Raw genomic sequence first — 21,070 nt, 5'->3', positions numbered from 1 at the left:
TTTGGAATTTAAAATTTTGTTATATGGGCAGCAGGCATGGTTGCAAAATAAAGAGGTATGAAAAATCGTCAAGATATTATATATATATTGTGTATATAAACTTACCGTTTTCTATGGGTTTTAAGTGCTGATGATGCTGAAGATGTTTCGTCTATGGTTCGTGTAACGCTGCTTAGTAATTCATCAATAAGGTGATTCCTGTCCATGCTCCCAGAGTAATAGTTTCCAAATTTGACATTCTTCAATCGTTTTACGATTTGACTTGACAAACCTTTGATGATCAAATCATCACATTTTTCTCCCGTAAATTAATGGAATAACAGGCGGTAGAGTCGCCAAATGCCCGATCGCAATTAACAGGAATGAATAACGGATCGAGAATTCTTCAGTTGAATTATATATATATATATTTGGCATAGAAACCGCTTAAGTGATTATAGCCGAATCCACCAGAGCGCGCCACTCGTTCCTCCTTTTTGCTTTTTGGCGCCAACTGGAAACACCAAGTGAAGCCAGGTCACTTTGCACTTGGTCCCTCCAACGGAGTGGAGGCCTTCCCCTTCCTCCGGCGGGTACTGCATCGAACACTTTCAGAGCTGGAGTGTTTTCATCCATTCGTACAACATGACCTAGCCAGCGTAGCCGCTGTCTTTTTATTGGCTGAACTATGTCAATGTCGTCGTATAAATCGTACAGCTCATCGTTCCATCGTCTGCGGTATTCGCCGTTGCCACGCTTCGGCGCCATACATCAGCACGGGAATAATGAGCGACTTGTAGAGTTTGATTTTTGTTCGTCGAGAGAGGACTTTACTGTTCAATTGCCCACTTAGTCCAAAGTAACACCTGTTGGCAAGAGTGATTCCGCGTTGGATTTCAAGGCTGACATTGTTGGTGTTGTTAACGCTGGTTCCCAAGTAGACGAAACTATCTACTACTTCAAAGGTTTATCAATATCATCGGCATACGCATAGTGAGTCACGCTTTCAGAAGCCTCGTTTGGTATCGAACGGCTCGGAGAGGTCCTTCCCGATACTGACAGAGCTTTTGGTGTTGCTCAACGTCAGCTTACATAGCCGTATTAGTTTTGCAGGGATACCAAATTCAGATATCGCGGCATAAAGGCAGCTCCTTTTCGTGCTATCGAAGGCAGTTTTAAAATCGATGAAAAGATGGTGAGTATCGATTCTTCTCTCTCGGGTCTTTTCCATGATTTGGCGCATGCTGAATATCTGGTCCATTGTCGATTTTCCAGGTCTAAAGCCACACTGATAAGGTCCAATCAGTTCGTTGACGGTGGGCTTTAGTCTTTCACACAATACGCTCGACAAAACCTTATATGCGATTCAGTTGAATTGCTGATGAACTTATGAGATGGCCCAAAGTGTTTCCAAGACATTCGGGTATTTAAAAGATAAACTCTTATATTTATAATCCAACGAGCACATTTTCTTCAGCTATGTCGTTTACATGTCTGTATTAGTTGCCTTCTTTTGTTGGTCTTGAGCCATTTCATCGACATTAGCGTAACGTAACCAAAGTAATCCGTGATTCCACAAGAGATTTTGGTTACGTAGCATCGAACGTCTGGCCCAGTTACCCCCGGCAACGTAGTGTGAACTCGGTTTGTCTCTCAAGTGATATGGATTTACCGCCGCAACTCAAGGACATCGCGATTATCAATTACAAGCCGAACTGCAATCTTTTTGGATGGGATAGAGCAGGTCCCTTCACATCGGAAGAAATGACGATGTTTGAGTACGCTGGGTCTGATAATAGTAAATGATGTCTCTGAGTTTGAAATGTTTGGAGTTGAGAACTTCTTAAGGTTACCAATACATTTCTTCCTCTCATAATGCGTTGTTCATTAGACCGACAATATATAAAGGTGTATAACTATAACTTCGATCCAGTTTAGTGTCTTTTGTTGGATTGATGTTTTATTTTGGAACTGATTTTTTTATATAACCGGAGCAACTTAAATTTATCACCGACAAAGGACACTCTCTCCAGTAACATTGAATAAAGATTATTAAGTGTCTTAAAACAACTAAGACTAATTGGTTCAATATATTTTTCAATATGCGTTGAGTTCCAAATAGAATTGTAACGTTGATATTGTTGTGATATCTTATATTGGTCACTGCGGTCAGCATGGCAGGTTAGTTAAATCTCGCTTAACTTGTAACAATTTTTTCATTAATTTTAAAATTTTTTATCTTTTAGAAATCGCCAGAGCCTCGCCTGCTATATATAATAACAAGATTCACCGCGTGTAGGTGAGGTTGACACTTGGATTGGATAGGCTATGTATTGCGCGTCACAATCCCTTGAATCTCAATGGAAAAACAAACAGACAACAACAACAAACATTATTAATTATATAGTACATACATACATCTATTCATACGTAAACGACGTATTAACTTCTGTTCTAAAATTGTATAAGGAAAATACACGTCGTAGAAACCCTAATTCGATTCCTGAGTTGCTAGTTATAGAATTTTGACCTTGAGTTCGTTGTGTGAAATTTTGTAGAAATTGCTCGGTAGGTTAAAATTGAGGCCGGTTCTATACAGACGAAACTATTTCGAAGACACCGAATACATCGTCATTACATAGAAATCCTCACATGATTTTCCTCTTTCGCTGAATAACAATAAGACAAGTTTTGGGTGACTACACTGATTCTATGGGGAGACCCTTATGAAATTAAAATTTAGGTATAGTCCCATTACTACTATAGTCACACACACAAGAAGGAATTTATATAATGAAAGATATTTATTTTATTTTAAAAAGAAATATGAGCTATGGTCCCGCCCACTTCAAGGTTGAAAATGTGTATCGACAGTGTGAGCTGAGCTCATCTAACCAAACTCGATGAAATAAAGTTAAAAAATACCTATCCCAACGACAGTGTAGAGCCCGAAACCGGTGCGCATCCCGATTTCTATATGGCAAAGTATTGTCAAGTTGGCAAAATGATTCGAAATTATTAGAGTAATGTAGCCGCAGAAGACTACAGAAGCCACAAAATTTCACTTTGTTAACATAAGCTAATTAAAAAGCAGACATCCATTCAGTCCATCACCCCCATAAGAACCCTTAAAATTACTTTAAATGAAATAAATTTCTAAAAATTCTTTTTCTTTCTCACTAGTTATTGTTAAAAACGTGAAGTTCATTATTAAAGCTGACATATTTGTTCGAAATTCCGAGTTTTTCGAAGAGTTTGGACTTATAGAGTGATATTGAAAAGGTAAGCTTAAGTACTAAATAATTATGAAATTGATCGCCTAACATTATGGTAATCACTAAATAATATAATTTATGATTTTCACGAATTCCCTCAATTCTCAATGAGGTCCTGACCGTTTTAACGCAATCAGGAAATCAGAAAATCTCAATAATTCTTATCGAATTAAAAAAATACATTTTAATATTTTTTTGTTTAAGTTTTGGAAAAATTCTCTTCTAATCACACTTTCACACATACTTCTTTCGATTCACTAACATTTACAAACGAATTGGTTGGTATAAAATATAAATTTGAATATACGTGGTTTGAAATTTGTTGTATATCAAGTAAAAAAATACAATTCAAAATAATATTACCTGCTTGGCAAGAACTCAAAAAGGCGTTAACTCACAATTTTGCATATTTTTACGAGACTTCTTTACTGTGTGCGGTTCGACTTTCGTTCTCAAGTATCCTACAGTTGATCCTATTGCTCGGCACACAAACTGAAAACTGATCTACTCTGGCTGCACACGCACACACACGCGCCTATTCATGCATTATAATGCCTGGTCAGTGGGTGGAGGAGGAGGTTGGTAAATAACAATATGTAATATATGTATATTCACTTGTAGGCGTGTGTGCGCCTGCGCTGAAAGAAATATGAAATTTGAAACTATCAATTTTCATTAAATATTTTCAACAAATATGCAGATAAATCTATGTACACATGTATATGTATAGTGAAATTGCATTGAAACTACATACAATTTTTAAGGTAAATATTACCAAAATATACATTTTTAAAGAATTCAATTTTTGTGTATGTGGTTGTGCTGGTCACTCTGAAAGTAGATACACATTTTAGGCATGTAGATATAATTTAAAAAATGCATAGGTTTATAGATTTTTAATTTTTTATCCCAAAGCTACCAAAATTGCAACACATTATTATATCTATTGAAACAAATATAATATAAAATATTGCGTTCTAACCACGCTGAGAAATAATTTTTCTAAAAATAATAAATTGTTTTTATAATTTTCTTATTTTGCTCAAACTTTCTGTGCTTCTTCCAAATCCGCTAAACATACTTACTAACTGTCACGGCCATATTTCGTCTTACTTTACCGTTCCACTTGTCCATTTGTTCACTTTCTCCAGTTCGACACTCTTCAATACGCTGTAAAGTTAAGAATCTTAAATCTAAATATTCCAAAATGTCTTCCCAAAAAATTATATGCAATGTGCGCTACAATTCTCTTAAGCACTCACTCGCTAATAAGGACACTGGTTTTAATATTTTCTCTAATTTTTTGGGGGTTTTCCGAGTACGGTTCCAAAGGTAAGACGTTTTTTAATGTCGTTCCCACAAGAGCCGGGGTTTAAGTAATCGAAAAGTACCCGAAACAAGTGAAGCGGGAAATGATATTTTAACCTTCGAAAAAACTGAGGAATTAGACCTTTAACTTTGACAATAACAGTGCATAAAAAGGAAGTCAAATTAGTGTCTTGGCAACAACGTATCGGATATAGAGAATTAACTGAACCGGCATGCTTAGACTAATTATCATCGAAGTCATCTAGGGTCGAAAGGTGTTAATGGCTCCTCTGTGAATGGCGTTCAGTGTTTGTCGAAAGTTTGTCGCATCCGATTTCCGGTCGGTATAGTCCTGTATGTCGTCGACGTATTTGAGGAAAGTACTCTTGAGAGCACTCGTACGCGGCTCGGCTTCCAGTAGCAGACTGCAGGGATGATTTCTAAGAAAGCATACGAACAGAAACTGTCGGAAGAGCATTTCGTTATGCTCCTTCACAGGTAACATACGAGCCTAATTGTGTAGGTGCTCAACCAAAGACATCAAGAAGCAACCTGTGGCTATCCGGAGAGCGTTATTCTGACAAGTCCGAAACTTCCTCAGCTGGCTCCTACTGCATCCAAGCGACCATATAGGGGCTGTGTAGTTTATGACTGGCCGACCGATAGCCAGCTAATTTGTAAACAACGTTTTTTTGTCTTTACCCCATGTAATACTGGCTAGGGACTGGAGGATTAGTGATCTAGATATAATCCATTGATTCTTTAACATCTTTTAAAGCGACGCCTTTTTATGTAGTCAATATAGATTACACCTTTTGAAGCTCTGAAAACGGTCATTTTATCAGCTTATAGAAGAGTCCTCGCCTTTTTCAGAAAAGATTCGCCCAGTGAAATTCACTGTATCAACTATTCCTTGGTCTCTGGCTAATAGCGCCACCAGACGATGAGGTTATGTACTCTTCGGAACGTCATCGTACGAAATACGACATTTTTTTTAAAACCTAAGCTGTAAACCAACGGTCTACACCACAATTAGGACATGTTTAATCAGCAGCAACAACAATTATGTTCGTAAAGTTTATAAATATATCATATACAAAAGCAAATATGCACAGTATAAAATTATATATGGTAAATAAGAAAAATTAATTGAAGTATGTAAGTAAAACAACAAAAAAGGAATTACGTGCATCCACTGTATTGCTGACCAAAACACCAGCCTATCCGTTGTCTAAATGCCAACTGACGTGAACCAAAAAGCAGCTCAGAATGTGGGGGAAGAGGAAGCTAGCATGACAGCAGCAGCAACAGCAGCCAAAAAACTACGAGAAATATTTATACATACATATATATATATACATATATAATAAATATATATGTACATAACTAAGGAAATTTGAAATTTGGCATTAAAATAAATTATATGGCATAAACAATCAAATAGGCTATAGTTAAAACATATTTGTAGGTTATGTACGCATTTCAATTATAGACAGTCATCAATATAGTGATACAAATATAGTAAATCAGCAATGCTAAGCATAAAAATATATGTATGTATGTCATATAAAAACAAAACCTACATGTTGGCGCCAAAAAATGGGTGGTACTGTTCACTAGAGACTCACACATAGCTAACACGCAGTCAAACACGCGCGCATGCGCATACGGTAAACACATACCACATACAGACATAAATGACAAATCCAAATTGCTATGTAGCAGCACTGGACAACCTACATAATACAGCAGTACCAGTCGTTAGATAGCTGCTCATCAAGTTGTACTCCATCCGTGTGCCACAATGCTTACGGCTCAAGACAAGTGACTGACTGACTGACCGACTCACTGACTGTGTTCTCTTCACTGCCTACGGCTGAAAGTAGTTTTAGACAAAACTAAATAATACACATACATATACACATGGGATACGCATTATGTATATAAGCAATTCATATAATTTTCAATGCTGAGAAAATTATACAAAACTTATATATACATATATTTATATAAATTTATATAAATAATTTGTTTTGCTTTTTTTAGTGTTAAAACAATGCTTTATTAAATGTAATTTCTTTGTTGTTGTATTTGTTTTTTTTTTTTTTTTTTTTCAAACTATTTTGAAACACACTTTAAATGTGTTTATATATTGTTTTTTTATTAATTATTATTATTATTATGATTTTTTTACTGACAAAAACAATTGCATTTGTTGTTGTTGTTTTTTAAAATTTGTTATTGTTTTTGCCATTTCATAAAATGCTTAATATTAAATATTTATTATATTTTGTTGTTGTATTTTTGTGTGTTTTTAATTAAGCGAAAGTAATATGTACTTTCACTCGCTTGTGTTTTGAATATAAATATAATAGTAAAATGGTTAAATATACGTATATCTTGTTTGCCATTATTTGAAAATTTCATAAACAATTGGTTTTATATATACTTAACGGTCGTTTATAAAATGTTGCAACATTTTAATTGGACTCTCACGCATATTTTTTTTTTGTTGTTCTATATGTATTTTGCTTTGCATTAATTTAAAAAAAAAAATTGTTTTACGCATTTACCTCAGGTTTATGAACAATAATAATATACATACATATATGTAATAAAATGAGCAATAATGAAATGGTGGTTTGTATATGTATAAAAAAATAATAATAAAGGACACTTGAATATATTTAAAATATAATTTTTTTTATGGTTTAAAAATGTTATAGCACAATCAATCAATCAATTTTATATAGTGAAATCGGTATATAAATTTTTCAAAATTGCAATATATGTACATACGTGTTCAAAATTTCATAAATTTCAAAAAAGTTATTTCATATATATAGGCAGAGAGCAGCTTACCATTATTGCTTTTGGCTTTGGTAGTTATTGTTACTGCTATTTTTAGTATTGTACGTACGTTTGTGGTAGTAGTAGTAGTAGAGTGGTAGGAAATTTTGTTTTTTTATTTTTGGCAGTTGGGTGAAGAGAAGGTAAGTGCTACTTGTGTACTAGTAGATAGTTATGGTTTGCTGTAGACTCTTTAGCGCATTTTAACTGAAACTGTACTGGCACTGGAAATAGATTTATGTATGTTTATGCAATACAAAATGTAACAACAACATATCAACCAATATAGTAGAGATAGGAATTAAAAAAAACGTACGTATTTTTTATATTAGGTAAATAGTACTATGGCGCACAAAAAATAACACACACACACACACACACATGTATATAGAGTGCGTGCAAATTCATTGGATATAAACAGTTCAGTTCAATATAATATTATATAGCGGAGAAACACATTTTCATATACATATAAATGTTGTTTATATGCATGTATGTAAAGTTAAATAATTTCTGTTTGTTTGAAAAATATTTTTAAATATATGTATATACTTGGTATATGGAAAAAATGCATAAAATTCAATATATTATTTTTTGTTTGTTTTTGTATCAAAACAGTTAAGCAATGTAATGAATCTTACCAAGAAAAGGTATGCATAAACCGTGTTTCTTTCTTTCTTTCTGTTTGTTTTCATGTAATGCTCTACTTTGCACACTTTGCCACACACATATTATTACTTTCTTTCATATGGTACAGAATTAGTTTCGCTCACCAATCGAACGACCTGAAGACACGTGTGTGCACACAATCAACGTACCGTAGGACGTAGGGCAGTAAACCATAGTTGGTTGGTCATTTATGTACATATAAAAAAAAAAGATATAAAGAAAATATTATAGCTCACTTTTTTATAGAAAATATATTACATACAAAATTTGGTTATACGAAAAATATTGCATATTTCATTGTATGGACGCAGGAATATATTAAAAAAATATAATTTTATATGTATGTATATAGGCATGTATATATCAACAAATTGGAGTCAATTTAATAATGTACATCATAGTATAATTAAATAAATTTGAATTTTAAACCCAGCACATATTAAAATTTGCAACTGCACTTCTGAGTTAAGTATTTCTTGGTGTCTTCTAGCCCCATCGGTGTTGTCTTTTGTTGTTAAACTGGCAAGTGGAGGATGCTTTATAAATTTGTTTAGGTTAGAAATGTTGCTTGTATGTTTTTATATTGACTATTAAGAGATAACAGTTAGAAAAAACACAATCTATAAACAAAATTTTTGTGAAATTTTAATTTTGACCACTTCTAACGCTCAATTATTGTTATCAATAAACCAGTTGAGAATTATACAATTTGTATTTGTACGGCGAATGAAATATATATGAAATTATAGTCCAGAAAAAGCCTAAATTTTTGCATTGAAATTTCTATTGTAAATTTTACAAACACTATAAAAAAAATGTATGGAACGATATTTTTTTTTTGTGTAATTTCATATTCTTGAAAATATAGAGTATTTTAAGAAAACACCATTTAACCGTTCACATGTTATTAAACATTTTCCGTTAAACACTTTTAGTACACCCTGTATTATTATAACATATGTCATTCTAAAATATTTCACCTGTATTATTATAACACATGTCATTCTAAAATAGTTCACAATTATTTGCAATTAGAGTTTAACACAAAAAATTATGCACCAACTGCCGCGTTTAAAAATGTTGGAAATCAGTAAAATTCTGCCACAGTATTGCTTTAAAAAAATATACATATTTAGAGTATAAATTTATACTGAAATTATAAAAAAAAATATAATAATGGGAAATCAACAATATTTTGTAAATAGACATTTGTAGCAAAATATGTAAAATATAAAATCAATATTTAATACGCTAAACACACATATGTACATAATAAAGAAAAATTAAATTAAAAAAAGTAATAAAAAAAAATCAAATATTAAATTTTACGTGCAACTGAGAGTCTGTGTCTGCTTTTCGACCAAAAATGTTAAAACAATTTGCCAACAATGTGTTGCTGTTGCTGCTCCATTTACTTTACTACTTTGCATTTTGTTTAACTGCCCTTTTTGATTATTCTTCATTTCACTTGTGTGGCACTTACATACACGTGTACAAGTAAATAAACCCGCTACAATGCTAATTAATTGAAATAGATATCAAGAGATTTTTTTTTGTTTTGTTTTTTAAATATACATATATACGTATATAAGCACATATGCATATACATATGTTATGATGTATATGTAATTATTATTATTATATTGGCATTTTTTAATTGAATTTCTTATAATATATTGTACATACATGGGGTAATTTGCATGTTTTAAATATACATATACATATAGGTATAGATAGTAAATTAAACATAAGACATATTTCATTTGCAAAACGTTAAATGACGCATTTGTTTTAGGCAATCAATAATAATAATCATTTTTAAAAAACATTTTATAGATATATGTAAATTATTTATGTATTTATGTATGTTACTTGTTTTTCTTCTATATATGTTTAATAAACACACATATGCCGTTATACACTATGCGAAAATTGTATGTGTACAATTTTATATGCATTGTTGTTGTTTTATATATTATATATATATAAATTTTATCAGCAATTAAATTGATTATAATTCCAAAGCTTACCACATGCGGTGCACTGCTTGTTTCGCGTACAAAACGCAAAAAATTTTTTCGTTTCGTTTTCATTTCTATTTTAAATTTAACGGGAATGAACTAATGGACACGCTGGAAATAGCATCCACTTATATAAATAGTCGAGTGTGTGTTGGGTGTTGGCGTTTACTTGTTGCTTTTGTTCTAGTTGCTGGCTGACATTTTGCTATGTTTGCGCGCGTGTGTGTGTGTTCTTCCATATTTTAGATAATTTCCAGCGTCTGGGAAACATTTCGTTGTTGTAGTAGATGTAGATGATGCATTTGGAAGAATATTGGAATATAACTTTATTTTACTATTTGTTTGCGCTGTTATTATAAAAGATTAAACCGTTAATGCCGATGTTTATTGTATTTTTATTATTATTTCTACTTTTTAAGGTTATGTCAAGCATTAATTATTATTATTTTTAATTTTGTGGAAAATTTACGAGCGTTAATTGTTCACTAAATCCGCTACCTTTGCAAATATTTATTTAGCTAATAATGTGTTTATTTTTTATTTATATTTTTTAACTTTTCGTTACTTTTGATTGAACAAAACTGTACTAATGTATTTTGTTACGCAAATATTTTACTACGGCGCAAAAGTTCTTCTCCTTCGGCTTCTTTCGGCCTTTTCATTTTATATCAAAGTTTGTGTTATTTGTGTTTTTTTTTTTTTTTTTGCACTCAAAACTTGTTTAATTTGTTTGTAGCAATGATTTACAGTTGCGTGTTTGGCTTTTATCGCATTGCATTTGTATTATAGTGCTGTTGTTGTTGTTTCTATAAATTATGCTTACAAACTAAAAATATATATATATGATGCATATATTTAAAATATTAAATTTAAACCATTTCGCACACGCCAACACATTTTCACAGACTTTTTTGTTTTCTTTTCTATATATATATATATATATATATATATACTTTTTTTTTTGCTGTGAGTGATAAGGAGTAGTAGTAGTAGTAGTAGTAGTAGTAGAAGTAGTAATTGAGACATTTGTGACCTCTGCAAAAAATGTTTTATGTTGATATATATATTTCATTATATAGGCATGTCAAATAATAATAGTATAAATATTTATGTATATGTTTAGAAACAAATAATTGAAACAACAGTAAGTAATATAGTAAATGGTGAGAATGTCAAATAAAAAAAGATTATATATAAAACTTTGTAAATTGGTTGTCAATTGTAATAAGGCGCAATCTACCAAATAGTAAAGTGTAAAGGAATTAATCGATTTGAAAATATAAATATATATATATATAGGTATCTATATATATAAATATATAAAGGCATAATTATAAGTGACAAGTTTTAAATGTGATGAACAATGAATTTGTATATAATAATATAGTGAAAATGGCAGTATTAAATGTAGCAAATATTTAGCAAATTTCACAAAGAAGCATTTTAAACTTTTAAATATATATAAATTTATATGAAAATTCATTAACATATACACAATAACAACTCACCACATGCAACTGCTTTAATATGAAAAAAACATTCTCAAATTTCTTCCAATTTCTCGGGATACACAAACTGCTGCTCCATCTACATTGCTGCCGCTGCCACCACTCCACTCCTCTCTCCGCTCCACACTCTCATGCATAATATTGACTATGTCATTTACTTCTGGTCGCCTTTGTTTTGTTTATTCGGACCGGCGGCACTTGGTCCGCCACCCATATTACCGGGCTGCATGTTGGGTTGTGGCGCACCTGGATAACCACCTCCGGGTGCACCATAACCCCCATAAGCCGCTTGTGGATAGCCGGGTGCAGCACCGCCTGCCGCCTGACTCGCTTGCGCCGCTGCATAGTACTGTGAATACTGCGCATATTGACTGGGTGTCATACCTTGCAACGCTGCGTTGTTGCTGCCATCAGCGGGATTACCGGCACCCGCGCTACTACTGCCAGCATTACTGTTGCTGCCTGGATTATTACTGCCACCACCAGCTGCATTTGATTGACCATTCTGTCCTTGCTGTATGGAGATTATGACACATTGATTTAATAAAATATAGATGCAGTTATTAATAAATTTCGAACAAACCTTCATTTGCTTTTCGATTGCTTCTGCCTCGGCAATCTTGCCCATACTGCGATAATACTCAGCCCATTGGGCGCTGTAATCTGCTGAACCGGCACCTTGTTGCCCTTGTTGTTGTTGTGACTGTTGTTGCGGTTGCGGTTGTGCTTGCTGTTGTTGTGGCATACCACCCATTGGTTGACCGGCATTTCCACCTAAAAAGGGCAGTTATACATTGAAATATGTTCCACTTTTCCACTAGCTTATGTATGTATGTACTCACCAGCTTGTTTAGCCTTCAGCTGCTGTTCTATCATTTCAGCTTCACGCATCAAGCCCATTGATCTGTAAATATTTTCAATTTATTCATTAACATTAAGTATACACAAAATAAATTGCATCCAACATACTTGTAGTATTCGATCCATTGTGCAGAATAATCAGCTTGCCCACCAGCTGCTGCACCTGCATTTTGTCCCATAGCTGCACCGCCCATCATCATTTGTTGTTGCTGACTTTGATCGCCCCAACCTTGTGCATAACCGCCCCATTGCTGTTGGTATGCGGCCGCTGCGGCATTGGGATCATTTTGCATGGGATTCTGTCCATAACCACCTTGGTTGTTATGTTGTCCGGGAATGTTGCCACTAATGGGTTTACGTGAAATAATCGGCAATTCCATATTAATCTTTTCGGCTATCATTTGACGTGCAGCTTCCACTTGTTCCGAGGTGCCTTTGCATTTGAATAGCTTCTCAGATGGCGGATTTACAGCATTACGATCCATTTCACAATATGCCCCAGATTGCTGATTTATTAGCTTGATCGTTTCACCCCCGCGACCGATAACAATCTACAAGCATTTATTGAAAGTCAGTATACAAATATATTAAAAAATTTTAAGCATAATTTACTTACACCACACTTTGATGAAGGCACCATAAATGTTATTTCTTCACGTGGCGGCTGTTGTGCATGATTTACGCCATAGCCATAACCGTAATTGGAATTATTACCTTCCATATTGCCATTGCTACCGCCGCTAGCATTTCGTTGTTGTCGTTGCTGTAAGCAAACACACACAAACAAATTTTTTCTTTTATTTTAAATAATGTCTATATAATTTTTATGAATTTTAATAAAATTTAAAATTTAATTTTAGTATATCAATATATACTAAACTACTCACCATCATATTCTCAATAAGTCCGTCAATCATGCGTTTGGCGTCATCTACTTGTTGTCGTGTACCCTGTATGAGGCAACGTCTATCGCCGGGTTCATCATTCTTGCCTTGTATGAATTGCAGCTTGCAACCGCATTCAGTCTGTATTTTGCGTATCATGTCACCACCTTTGCCAATAACAACACCTACTGCTATTTTCGGCACAAAAACTTCACACTGTTCGCCAGTGTTGCCAAAATTATAGCCACCGCTACCACCAGAACCAGCACCTTGCACGCTGCCACCATTATTACGTGCTGCAAGCGCAGCTGCTTGTAAATCTTTCTGTGCTATCAAATCTAAAACAGCTTGTTTGGCATGTTCGATTTTTTGTGGATCTCCAGAGATTCGTAGCGGTTTCTAAAAAAAAAAACAAAAAAATTAAACTTAAGCAAACTATAAACTAAAAAAATTATTCAAATATATTTACAATTATTTCCTGGTTTGGTCCATCTTGTATTATAACCATTTTTGCGCCTGTCTTCTCTTGCAGTTGTTTTATGGTATCACCACCTTTACCAATTACCAAACCGACTTTCGTACCAGGTATCATAATTTCTTGGTACGGTGGGAAACCTGTAGGCCCTGGTGGTGGCATATTTATAGTCAATACCACTTCGATGTTACCACCGCCATTACGATTCGACAATTGTTGGAATAATTCGCGCCCTTTAGTAACAGTCTCGCGCGAACCACGTAGCGTTATGACGCGGTCTATATTTGATATAAAATAAATTGCATTTTGCTTATTTATATTATTTTGTTTGTAGCATAATAATTACATACCTTGATCCTGCGATAGCTGCACTTTGCAACCAGATTCACCCTGAATTTGTGTAATAGTTTCAGTGCTGCCACGTCCCAATACCGAATTTACAAGCGATTCCGGAATGCGTATTTGCTCTTCTACAGTTGTGCCAGCTGTAGCGGCTAAACGCTGTGCCACAGCGGTGGCTTGTGCGAGTGCTTGAGAAATATTTGTCGAGCCGGCATTACTACCGCCACCTCCCACGCTGCTACCGTTGGAATTGTTGTAATCATTGCCAGGACTGGTGTAACGTTTTGCTTCCGGACCCGAATCGCTATCATCGTGGTTACGCTTAAAACCAAGGCCTGATGGTGGTGAGATACCAGCGCTTGATGAACCTCCACCACTCGGTTGTGCGGTATTTGGCTGTATCTTTGCGGCTATCTAAATATACATGTGTGTGTGTGTGTGTGTGGCAATTTTTCGGAATAGAAACTGATTTCTTAAAAATATAAATTTTCTATAAAATTTACCTGCTTAGCACGCTGCAATGCGGCCGCAAATGCTTGCGATTGATTTAAATTAGATTGTGATCCAGCAAATTCACTCATTTTACGCCTTTGAAAATTTTTTCACTACCGCTTCAGAAAAAAAATTTGCTCAAGTATAGATACGCACTTTTATACGATATACAGATTTAAAGTGGTGAAATAACACTTTTACACAAAGTAAGGAATATATTTTACTTTTTTATATTAAAATTGTTAAATATATATTGTATATTTTAATACTTTTTCATAAATTAGCGGAACTTTTCCTAACACCACATGAAGACTTCCACTGAAAATTATAAATGGCGGTGTTCAGCGTTGCAGTCGAACAAAGCTGAAACAAAATGATACATGATACATGAAACATGGTGCTGCCACATGTGTGAAATAACATTAATACAAAATTTAAATTGTTTATGCCAAAAATATTTGTTGAACGCACTAAAAAAAAGGATTTTAATTAAAGAAATGTATCTACATACATCTTTCAAATTAGTAAGTTATTTTTTTATAATAAATTGCATAATTTAAATTTATGATTAATATTTTAAAATTTTAAATTTCATCTTCATCTAAAATTACTCAATAAAAAATCCCTCACATCACCCTTTGATTGTTTTGTTGTTGTTTCGCTACTAAAAACTCTACACTTGATTACAAACACTACAGATTAACTATTGTGCTTTTACTAGTTCATATTTTACTATATTTTGTTAAAATTTATATTTTACTAAAACATTAAAGTTGTCAAAATGCCAACAGACTTGATTGGTTTCTTATATGCTGCCACCGTTGCGGCTGGCGGTATTGTAGGCTATGTTAAAGCCGGTAAGCGCTAATGAACATGTTGAAAGATTGTGCAACTCATGCCCATGGCATCATCTATTGCTTTGTATATGAGTATGTATAAATAATACTCATTAAGCTTTCTTTTAATTTTAGGTTCCATACCGTCATTAGGTGCTGGTTTGGCATTCGGTGCCATTCTCGGTGTTGGTGCACATTTCAATTCACAGGAACCGCCACGTCCGCTCTTGCAATTGGGTACCGCTGTGACTTTGGCCGGCATCATGGGCGCACGTTGGCAACGTTCTGGTAAATTGATGCCTGCTGGCATGATTTGCATGATATCTGTTGCAGCCATACTCCGAAATTTAGTAACTTACAATCGTTACTTGTTACCAGGAAGACAACAGTAAATAAGTATGCACGTTTGCAGTTAAGTGCTGGCAGAAAAACTTGCCGTTTTCATACTCACACAATATCTTGCTGAGGCGTTTATATATTTTGTTTATAATTAATATAATTAGTTATAAACGCTAACAAATGAACTTAGTTGTCACATTCTATTAAACTTGGTAATTGGTTAATTGATTAGGAGTTTGTACTTTAAAATTTGAAATTTTTATTATAATTTTACAATGGTAATAAAGATTTTAACATTTTTGCTTGTTATATTTAATATAATTTTTTCATTCATTGTACTTTGAGTTAAGACTTTCTCATTAAACTAAAGGTGCAATTTTTTAAACACGAAGACTGTTTATACTTACAACACAACAGGCACGAAATCAAAACTCAGTTTAATTTTTTATACAATATTTGCTTTATTTAAATTGTACTGTCAATTAATTGAATCAACAATTCACACATTTGTTGTGAAAGCGGCAATGCAAAACAAATAAGAATGCCAATTGACATAATGGGCATTCTGCTGGCCGGCACATACACCGCGTTCGGCGTTGTGAAAGCTATGGACAATGGTAAATAATGGATTATTAAAAAGAGATTTGTTCTAATACATATAAAAATCATTTTTCAGACTCTTTTATACAATTGGGCGCAAGTTTCGTTGTTGGTGGTGTTTTAGGTTATGGTGCATATTTGAATTCAAAAGATCCGCCACGTCCTTTGTTTCAGTTGTCTACTGAACTTCTGTTGGCCGGCATAATGGGCACACGTTATACATTCACAAATGATGTTAACGATGGTGCATTATTTATAGCCACAGCTGCTTCAGCGTTTTACAATTTGTATACTTACAGCGATGATTTACATGATCAAATCGATATTGATGACTTCTTGGGTAGAGGTGAAAGGATAAGAGTGACTATTAAGATACCTGATTTAAAGAAGGGATTGGAATGAGTGCGTATTTGAATGGTCAGAATGGTTGAATTTCGTCTTCATGCTGTCTTATTAACACATTGAATATTAATTTTCACTTAAGCACAGTAAAATAAATGTATATAGAAGGAATTTACTTGGTCTGGTTGATCTGTAGAATCATATATATTGAGTGTGTATAAAGATGGCTTACTTAATCAAGCATGTTTTGAACGCCAAGAGACAATAGGTGATCGAAAAATGTGTTTAACTCTGGTGATTTCGGAGTTGGTAAAGAACGGAATATTTCATTTAGCTCGTTCTATTTAACGGCCATTCGACGGTTCTTGCGACGGTCGGTCTACATAACCGGAACGGTCGCGGAGTTTTCTCCAAAGACTGTCAACAAAATTATTTGGGTATTGTTTTAATGATCATCGTCCTTTAAACAGCATGATGATAACCTCTAATTTCTAATGTACAAATAAAAAATAAACAACAGTTTTTGGAGATTTTTGTAATGCTTCCAGCTGCAGAGTTGTTATCTGCTTCAATACTTAGGTTATGCTCGATGGCTGTTCCCCAAAACGAAACACACTTTGACTATTAAGGACAGTTCCTTGTGATGCCAAAAAACTTAAATTTAAGAATCGGCAAAGCTTCTTCAATACTTACTAATTTGCATATTTCCACAATCATAACAATGAAAAAAGTGATTTAATACATATAATATACAGATGTATCAATAAGCAAATTTTATTTTCAACAAAGTTTTAATTTTTACAAACTCTAAATTTATGATTTTCACATTCTTTCGCATTTAACTATAATTTTATTTTAATTAATATATTTAGCTATATATATGTATGAATGTAACATATATATCCTCACCACGCCTTGCTACCTACAATGTCAAATGACATAACACATACACAGTAAATTAGACTTATTAAATATTCACTTAGTGTATTTGTTTAATATGAGTCTACGATACAATAAAACTTTACAATTAAACAATATGTCAATGAATTGTATGTGTGTATGTATGTGTGTTATAAGCTGTAGGTACTAATGAAATTTTGTTAATAGCTTTTTCTTCTCATATGCGAAGGCGTCTGCTTGCAACTAACAATATATAATGAATTTTACAAAATATGAGTTATTAGTTTATGCGCAAAACCATTTATTCAAATATATATAATTTAAATTAATTAATTTTCTTTTCTTTTTTTACATATATATGTATCTACATTTATTCACGCTTATACAGCTTTTAACAAATAAACAAACAAAAAAACATAAAATTTATTTAAAAAATACAATTAAATTAAATAGAATTATGCTTTAATTTACAAATATATATATAGATGTTTTATTAATAATTAAAACCTAAAACAAAACAATAAATTCTAACTATGCTTGTTTTTAAAGTACGTATGTAATATTTAAATATGGATGCACTCAAGTGTGTGTGTGTATGTTTGAAGGATGCTTTTAATTTCTACTTTAACATTGCAAATGTTACTGCTCATACATAATTACATGCTTAAGTACATATTTGGGTAGTATATGGATATGTGTTGGCTGAAAAATGAAAACGATTTTGTTTTGATGTAATTGCTTATGCATGTATGTGTGGCGCTGTATGAATTCATGCGTTTTTTCTCATTTAATTTAAGTTTTAACTGCTTTAACAAATTTCATGCATTAATTGCAACTATATTCTTTCAAAAAAATGTAAATGTGATTATGCAAATATTTGTTTGTAGAATTTGAAAATGGCAATGAGTTGTTCTTTTTATGTTTTTGCAAGCTGTCTAATTTAAATATACTAGTACGTAATTCATTTGCTAAATATGTGTTTATATCGACAATAATATACGGCTGTTAATTGTTGTGGTTGTGTTGAGATGCTCGTTTATGTGTTACCGCTGCTGTCGCTGCCAGAATTTGTTGTTGTTTGTAGTATACGCTGCATATTTGTATTTACTCAAATTAAAGGCTCTTCAGTTGTAAAATATTTAACAAATAAAACGCGTAGCTGCGTCTACTCAGTCAGCAACGGAACTAATCTTTACGAAAGGGAAACGCCTTCCAGTTAACCACTGCACAGCGCGCACATAAAAAGGAAACGGAGAGAATTAGTAAACGTACAAAATGCAGGGTAACATGAATGAAAGAAAATCGAAAGTAGTCAGTAAATGTAAAATGTGTAATGTATTTGAAATAATTACGCAAATCATAAAAATATGTACGAAAAATAATAAAATAATAACAAAATAAAAATTAAATAAAAATTTATAATAAATAAAAAAATTAGAATAAATAAACATGAATTAAACGTTATGCATATAAAGAAATGCAAGTATGTTTGTTACTAATGAAGCCAGAATTGTTTATATTTTTGTATAAATTGTTAAGTAAATATACTCTAATAAATTATTTAAATAAAATTTTTGGTTTTTATGATGTGTGATGTGTATTTGCCGCCACTGTCATGCAAAATTTCGTAGTACAAGATGATGTTGGTTTTAGTTTTGCACTTTAATTTACATTCAAAATGCAAATTAAAATGTTTTTTTATGTGTATTTTTTAGTTGACGAGTTTGAATTTTGTTTATAATTTTATATTAATTTTTTATGATTTCTTATAAAGTTTATAATATTATATGCGAAATTTTGGTTTTGTCTTTGCGTTGCATTATAACAAATATCCATAAAAGTATGTGATTGTGCGTGTTTATATTATACTTCTCCTTAGCGCTGTAATTGATAACCATATTTGCCACGATCCAGTCGCTTTGCTATTATATATGTAAGTATATAATCCAATTGTTCCAATAATTAAACTAAATAAATTTGTATGTATTATATGCTAAAAATTGCAAACACCGACTGCTGTTGTTGTGAAGTTGATCAGAAAAAATCCATATCCAATTTTTGAATTTCTTTTATGCATTTTTAATATGCGCCTTAAATGCCTTGATATGTATGTGGTTTCGCTTTAATTCTATGCATTTGTGATAATGTATGGATTTTATGCTTTTTAGTTGTACTACTGTTTAATGTTCTTTAATGCTTTTTTCACCATTCAATCCTTTTTTTATTTCTTTTGATTTAGTAATGCAATATATGATGGATTAGCTAATGCTACATGTTTACAGATATTAAGTGTTGTTGTGTTGCATATGGTTGTGTTGTGGGTGTTGGTGAAATTGGTGTAAAGTGTTTTTGTTGTGGCTTTATATGAGTTCCATTGTTTTTGTGTAAATGCAAATGTAAGTATAATATTTTTAAATATTTTGTTTCACTTGTGTGACCTTGTATTTCATACCGGTGGAAGAATAGTGTAGAACATGAAAATTGAATTGACATTGCGAAAAATAAACGGCGAACTTCCGCGTCAATGTAAATGCTTGCAAATTTCTTTGCTTAAATGTGTTTTAATTTGTTTAAATATTGTGAAAATTAGTGCAATTTGTGTATGTACAAATGCCGTTGCATTGACTGTGTGAATATTTGTGGAAAGTGTTAAGTATTCATTGGAATAAGACTAATGGTGTTTGCGGCATTTTGAAGCGATATAAAGTGAAAACTAGTGAAATTTATATGTTTGCAAGGAAATAACAGACGTTGTATTAATTGAGAATGATTGCGAAAAAATATGTGTGTAAATTGTATTTTATTTATTGAAATAAGACACAATGCTGTTGGATTGCATTGTGGAACGGTCGACGGACAGTTCGTTTGCTGTTACGGCAAAACTCAGAAGTGGTATATTTAATTAGGAGCGGCTACTTAAGTGGAGTAAGTTTATAATTAAGAAAATATTGTACCTATTTATATTTAGATCTATTTTAAGTATGAAGGGGTGGAATTCACTTCAACTAAGCTGAACTTCGACTACTGTTTATATTTAAATTTTTCTGAGGGAAACGTCTATAATCTCAAATGACGTAGAATGTATGAGCAAATATGAAATGAAAAGAAAGAGCAGAAGAATTAATAGCAACAAATAGAGTTTAGAAGATGAAAAATTAATAGAAACAACTCAATAAAATTGTGTTAAGTGAATGCATGCAAACTGTTGACAAGTGATTGTGCCACATTTTGCATTTGTTTGTTTATTTATGTCTAAATGAGTGCTGCGTTATGCAATTTGTTTTAATTACGATTGTGTACTAATGCATTACTTGTAAAACACATATGACATGCAGACATATGTAAGTTTACAATAATATGTTTTTTTGTTAACGCTGATTAAATTATCG

The 21,070-nt window shown here is 32.6% G+C and overlaps 3 protein-coding genes and 1 long non-coding RNA gene across 13 annotated transcripts in view; 1 reads left to right on the top strand and 3 right to left on the bottom strand.

The window, feature by feature from the left end:
- LOC114804802 (uncharacterized) overlaps positions 1 to 6,657 on the bottom strand; it is a 28,969-nt gene extending 22,312 nt beyond the window's left edge. Inside the window, exon 1 of the long non-coding RNA XR_008472032.1 lies at positions 106 to 6,657. This is a non-coding gene — a long non-coding RNA (uncharacterized LOC114804802). The remainder of the gene's footprint in view (positions 1 to 105) is intronic.
- A 491-nt stretch (positions 6,658 to 7,148) lies between these two features.
- On the bottom strand, positions 7,149 to 14,818 carry LOC105218878 (far upstream element-binding protein 3). Of its 3 annotated transcripts, XM_054234959.1 has the most exons (11): positions 14,676 to 14,818; positions 14,181 to 14,586; positions 13,825 to 14,108; positions 13,359 to 13,754; positions 13,088 to 13,234; positions 12,580 to 13,022; positions 12,453 to 12,514; positions 12,194 to 12,384; positions 11,611 to 12,124; positions 8,054 to 11,137; positions 7,554 to 7,636 (listed from the first exon to the last, which is right to left on the bottom strand). In XM_054234959.1, the coding sequence occupies exons 1-9, from the start codon at positions 14,751 to 14,753 to the stop codon at positions 11,765 to 11,767; spliced, it is 2,367 nt and encodes a 788-aa protein (XP_054090934.1). In that variant the 5' UTR covers positions 14,754 to 14,818; the 3' UTR covers positions 7,554 to 7,636; positions 8,054 to 11,137; positions 11,611 to 11,764. The 3 variants fall into 3 exon arrangements, with proteins under 3 accessions (XP_011193035.1, XP_054090935.1, XP_054090934.1); XM_011194733.3 differs by having other exon boundaries at positions 7,149 to 11,137; XM_054234960.1 differs by having other exon boundaries at positions 7,149 to 10,449.
- A 504-nt stretch (positions 14,819 to 15,322) lies between these two features.
- LOC105218880 (transmembrane protein 14 homolog) lies at positions 15,323 to 19,098 on the top strand. 2 transcript variants are annotated; one of them, XM_011194736.3, is made up of 4 exons: positions 15,323 to 15,521; positions 15,636 to 16,456; positions 16,516 to 16,683; positions 16,739 to 19,098. In XM_011194736.3, exons 1-2 carry the CDS (start codon positions 15,446 to 15,448, stop codon positions 15,890 to 15,892), a joined length of 333 nt encoding a protein of 110 aa, XP_011193038.2. In that variant the 5' UTR covers positions 15,323 to 15,445; the 3' UTR covers positions 15,893 to 16,456; positions 16,516 to 16,683; positions 16,739 to 19,098. The 2 variants fall into 2 exon arrangements, with proteins under 2 accessions (XP_011193038.2, XP_011193037.2); XM_011194735.3 differs by lacking the exon at positions 15,323 to 15,521 and having other exon boundaries at positions 15,937 to 16,456; positions 16,516 to 19,098.
- The window catches only part of LOC105218881 (venom metalloproteinase 3), a 147,820-nt gene continuing 144,281 nt past the window's right edge, over positions 17,532 to 21,070 (bottom strand). For all 7 annotated transcript variants that reach the window (XM_054234964.1, XM_054234965.1, XM_011194737.3 and 4 more), the window contains one exon: positions 17,532 to 18,904. Coding sequence is in view for 3 of the 7 variants with exons in the window: in XM_054234966.1 (XP_054090941.1) it covers positions 18,867 to 18,904 (38 nt within the window). In the remaining 4 variants the exon portion in view is untranslated. The remainder of the gene's footprint in view (positions 18,905 to 21,070) is intronic.

This window comes from Zeugodacus cucurbitae, chromosome 6, assembly GCF_028554725.1.
Source record: "Zeugodacus cucurbitae isolate PBARC_wt_2022May chromosome 6, idZeuCucr1.2, whole genome shotgun sequence".
In the NCBI taxonomy this organism is placed as follows: Eukaryota; Metazoa; Arthropoda; class Insecta; order Diptera; family Tephritidae; genus Zeugodacus; species Zeugodacus cucurbitae.
This window is presented reverse-complemented; position numbering and strand designations above follow the sequence as displayed.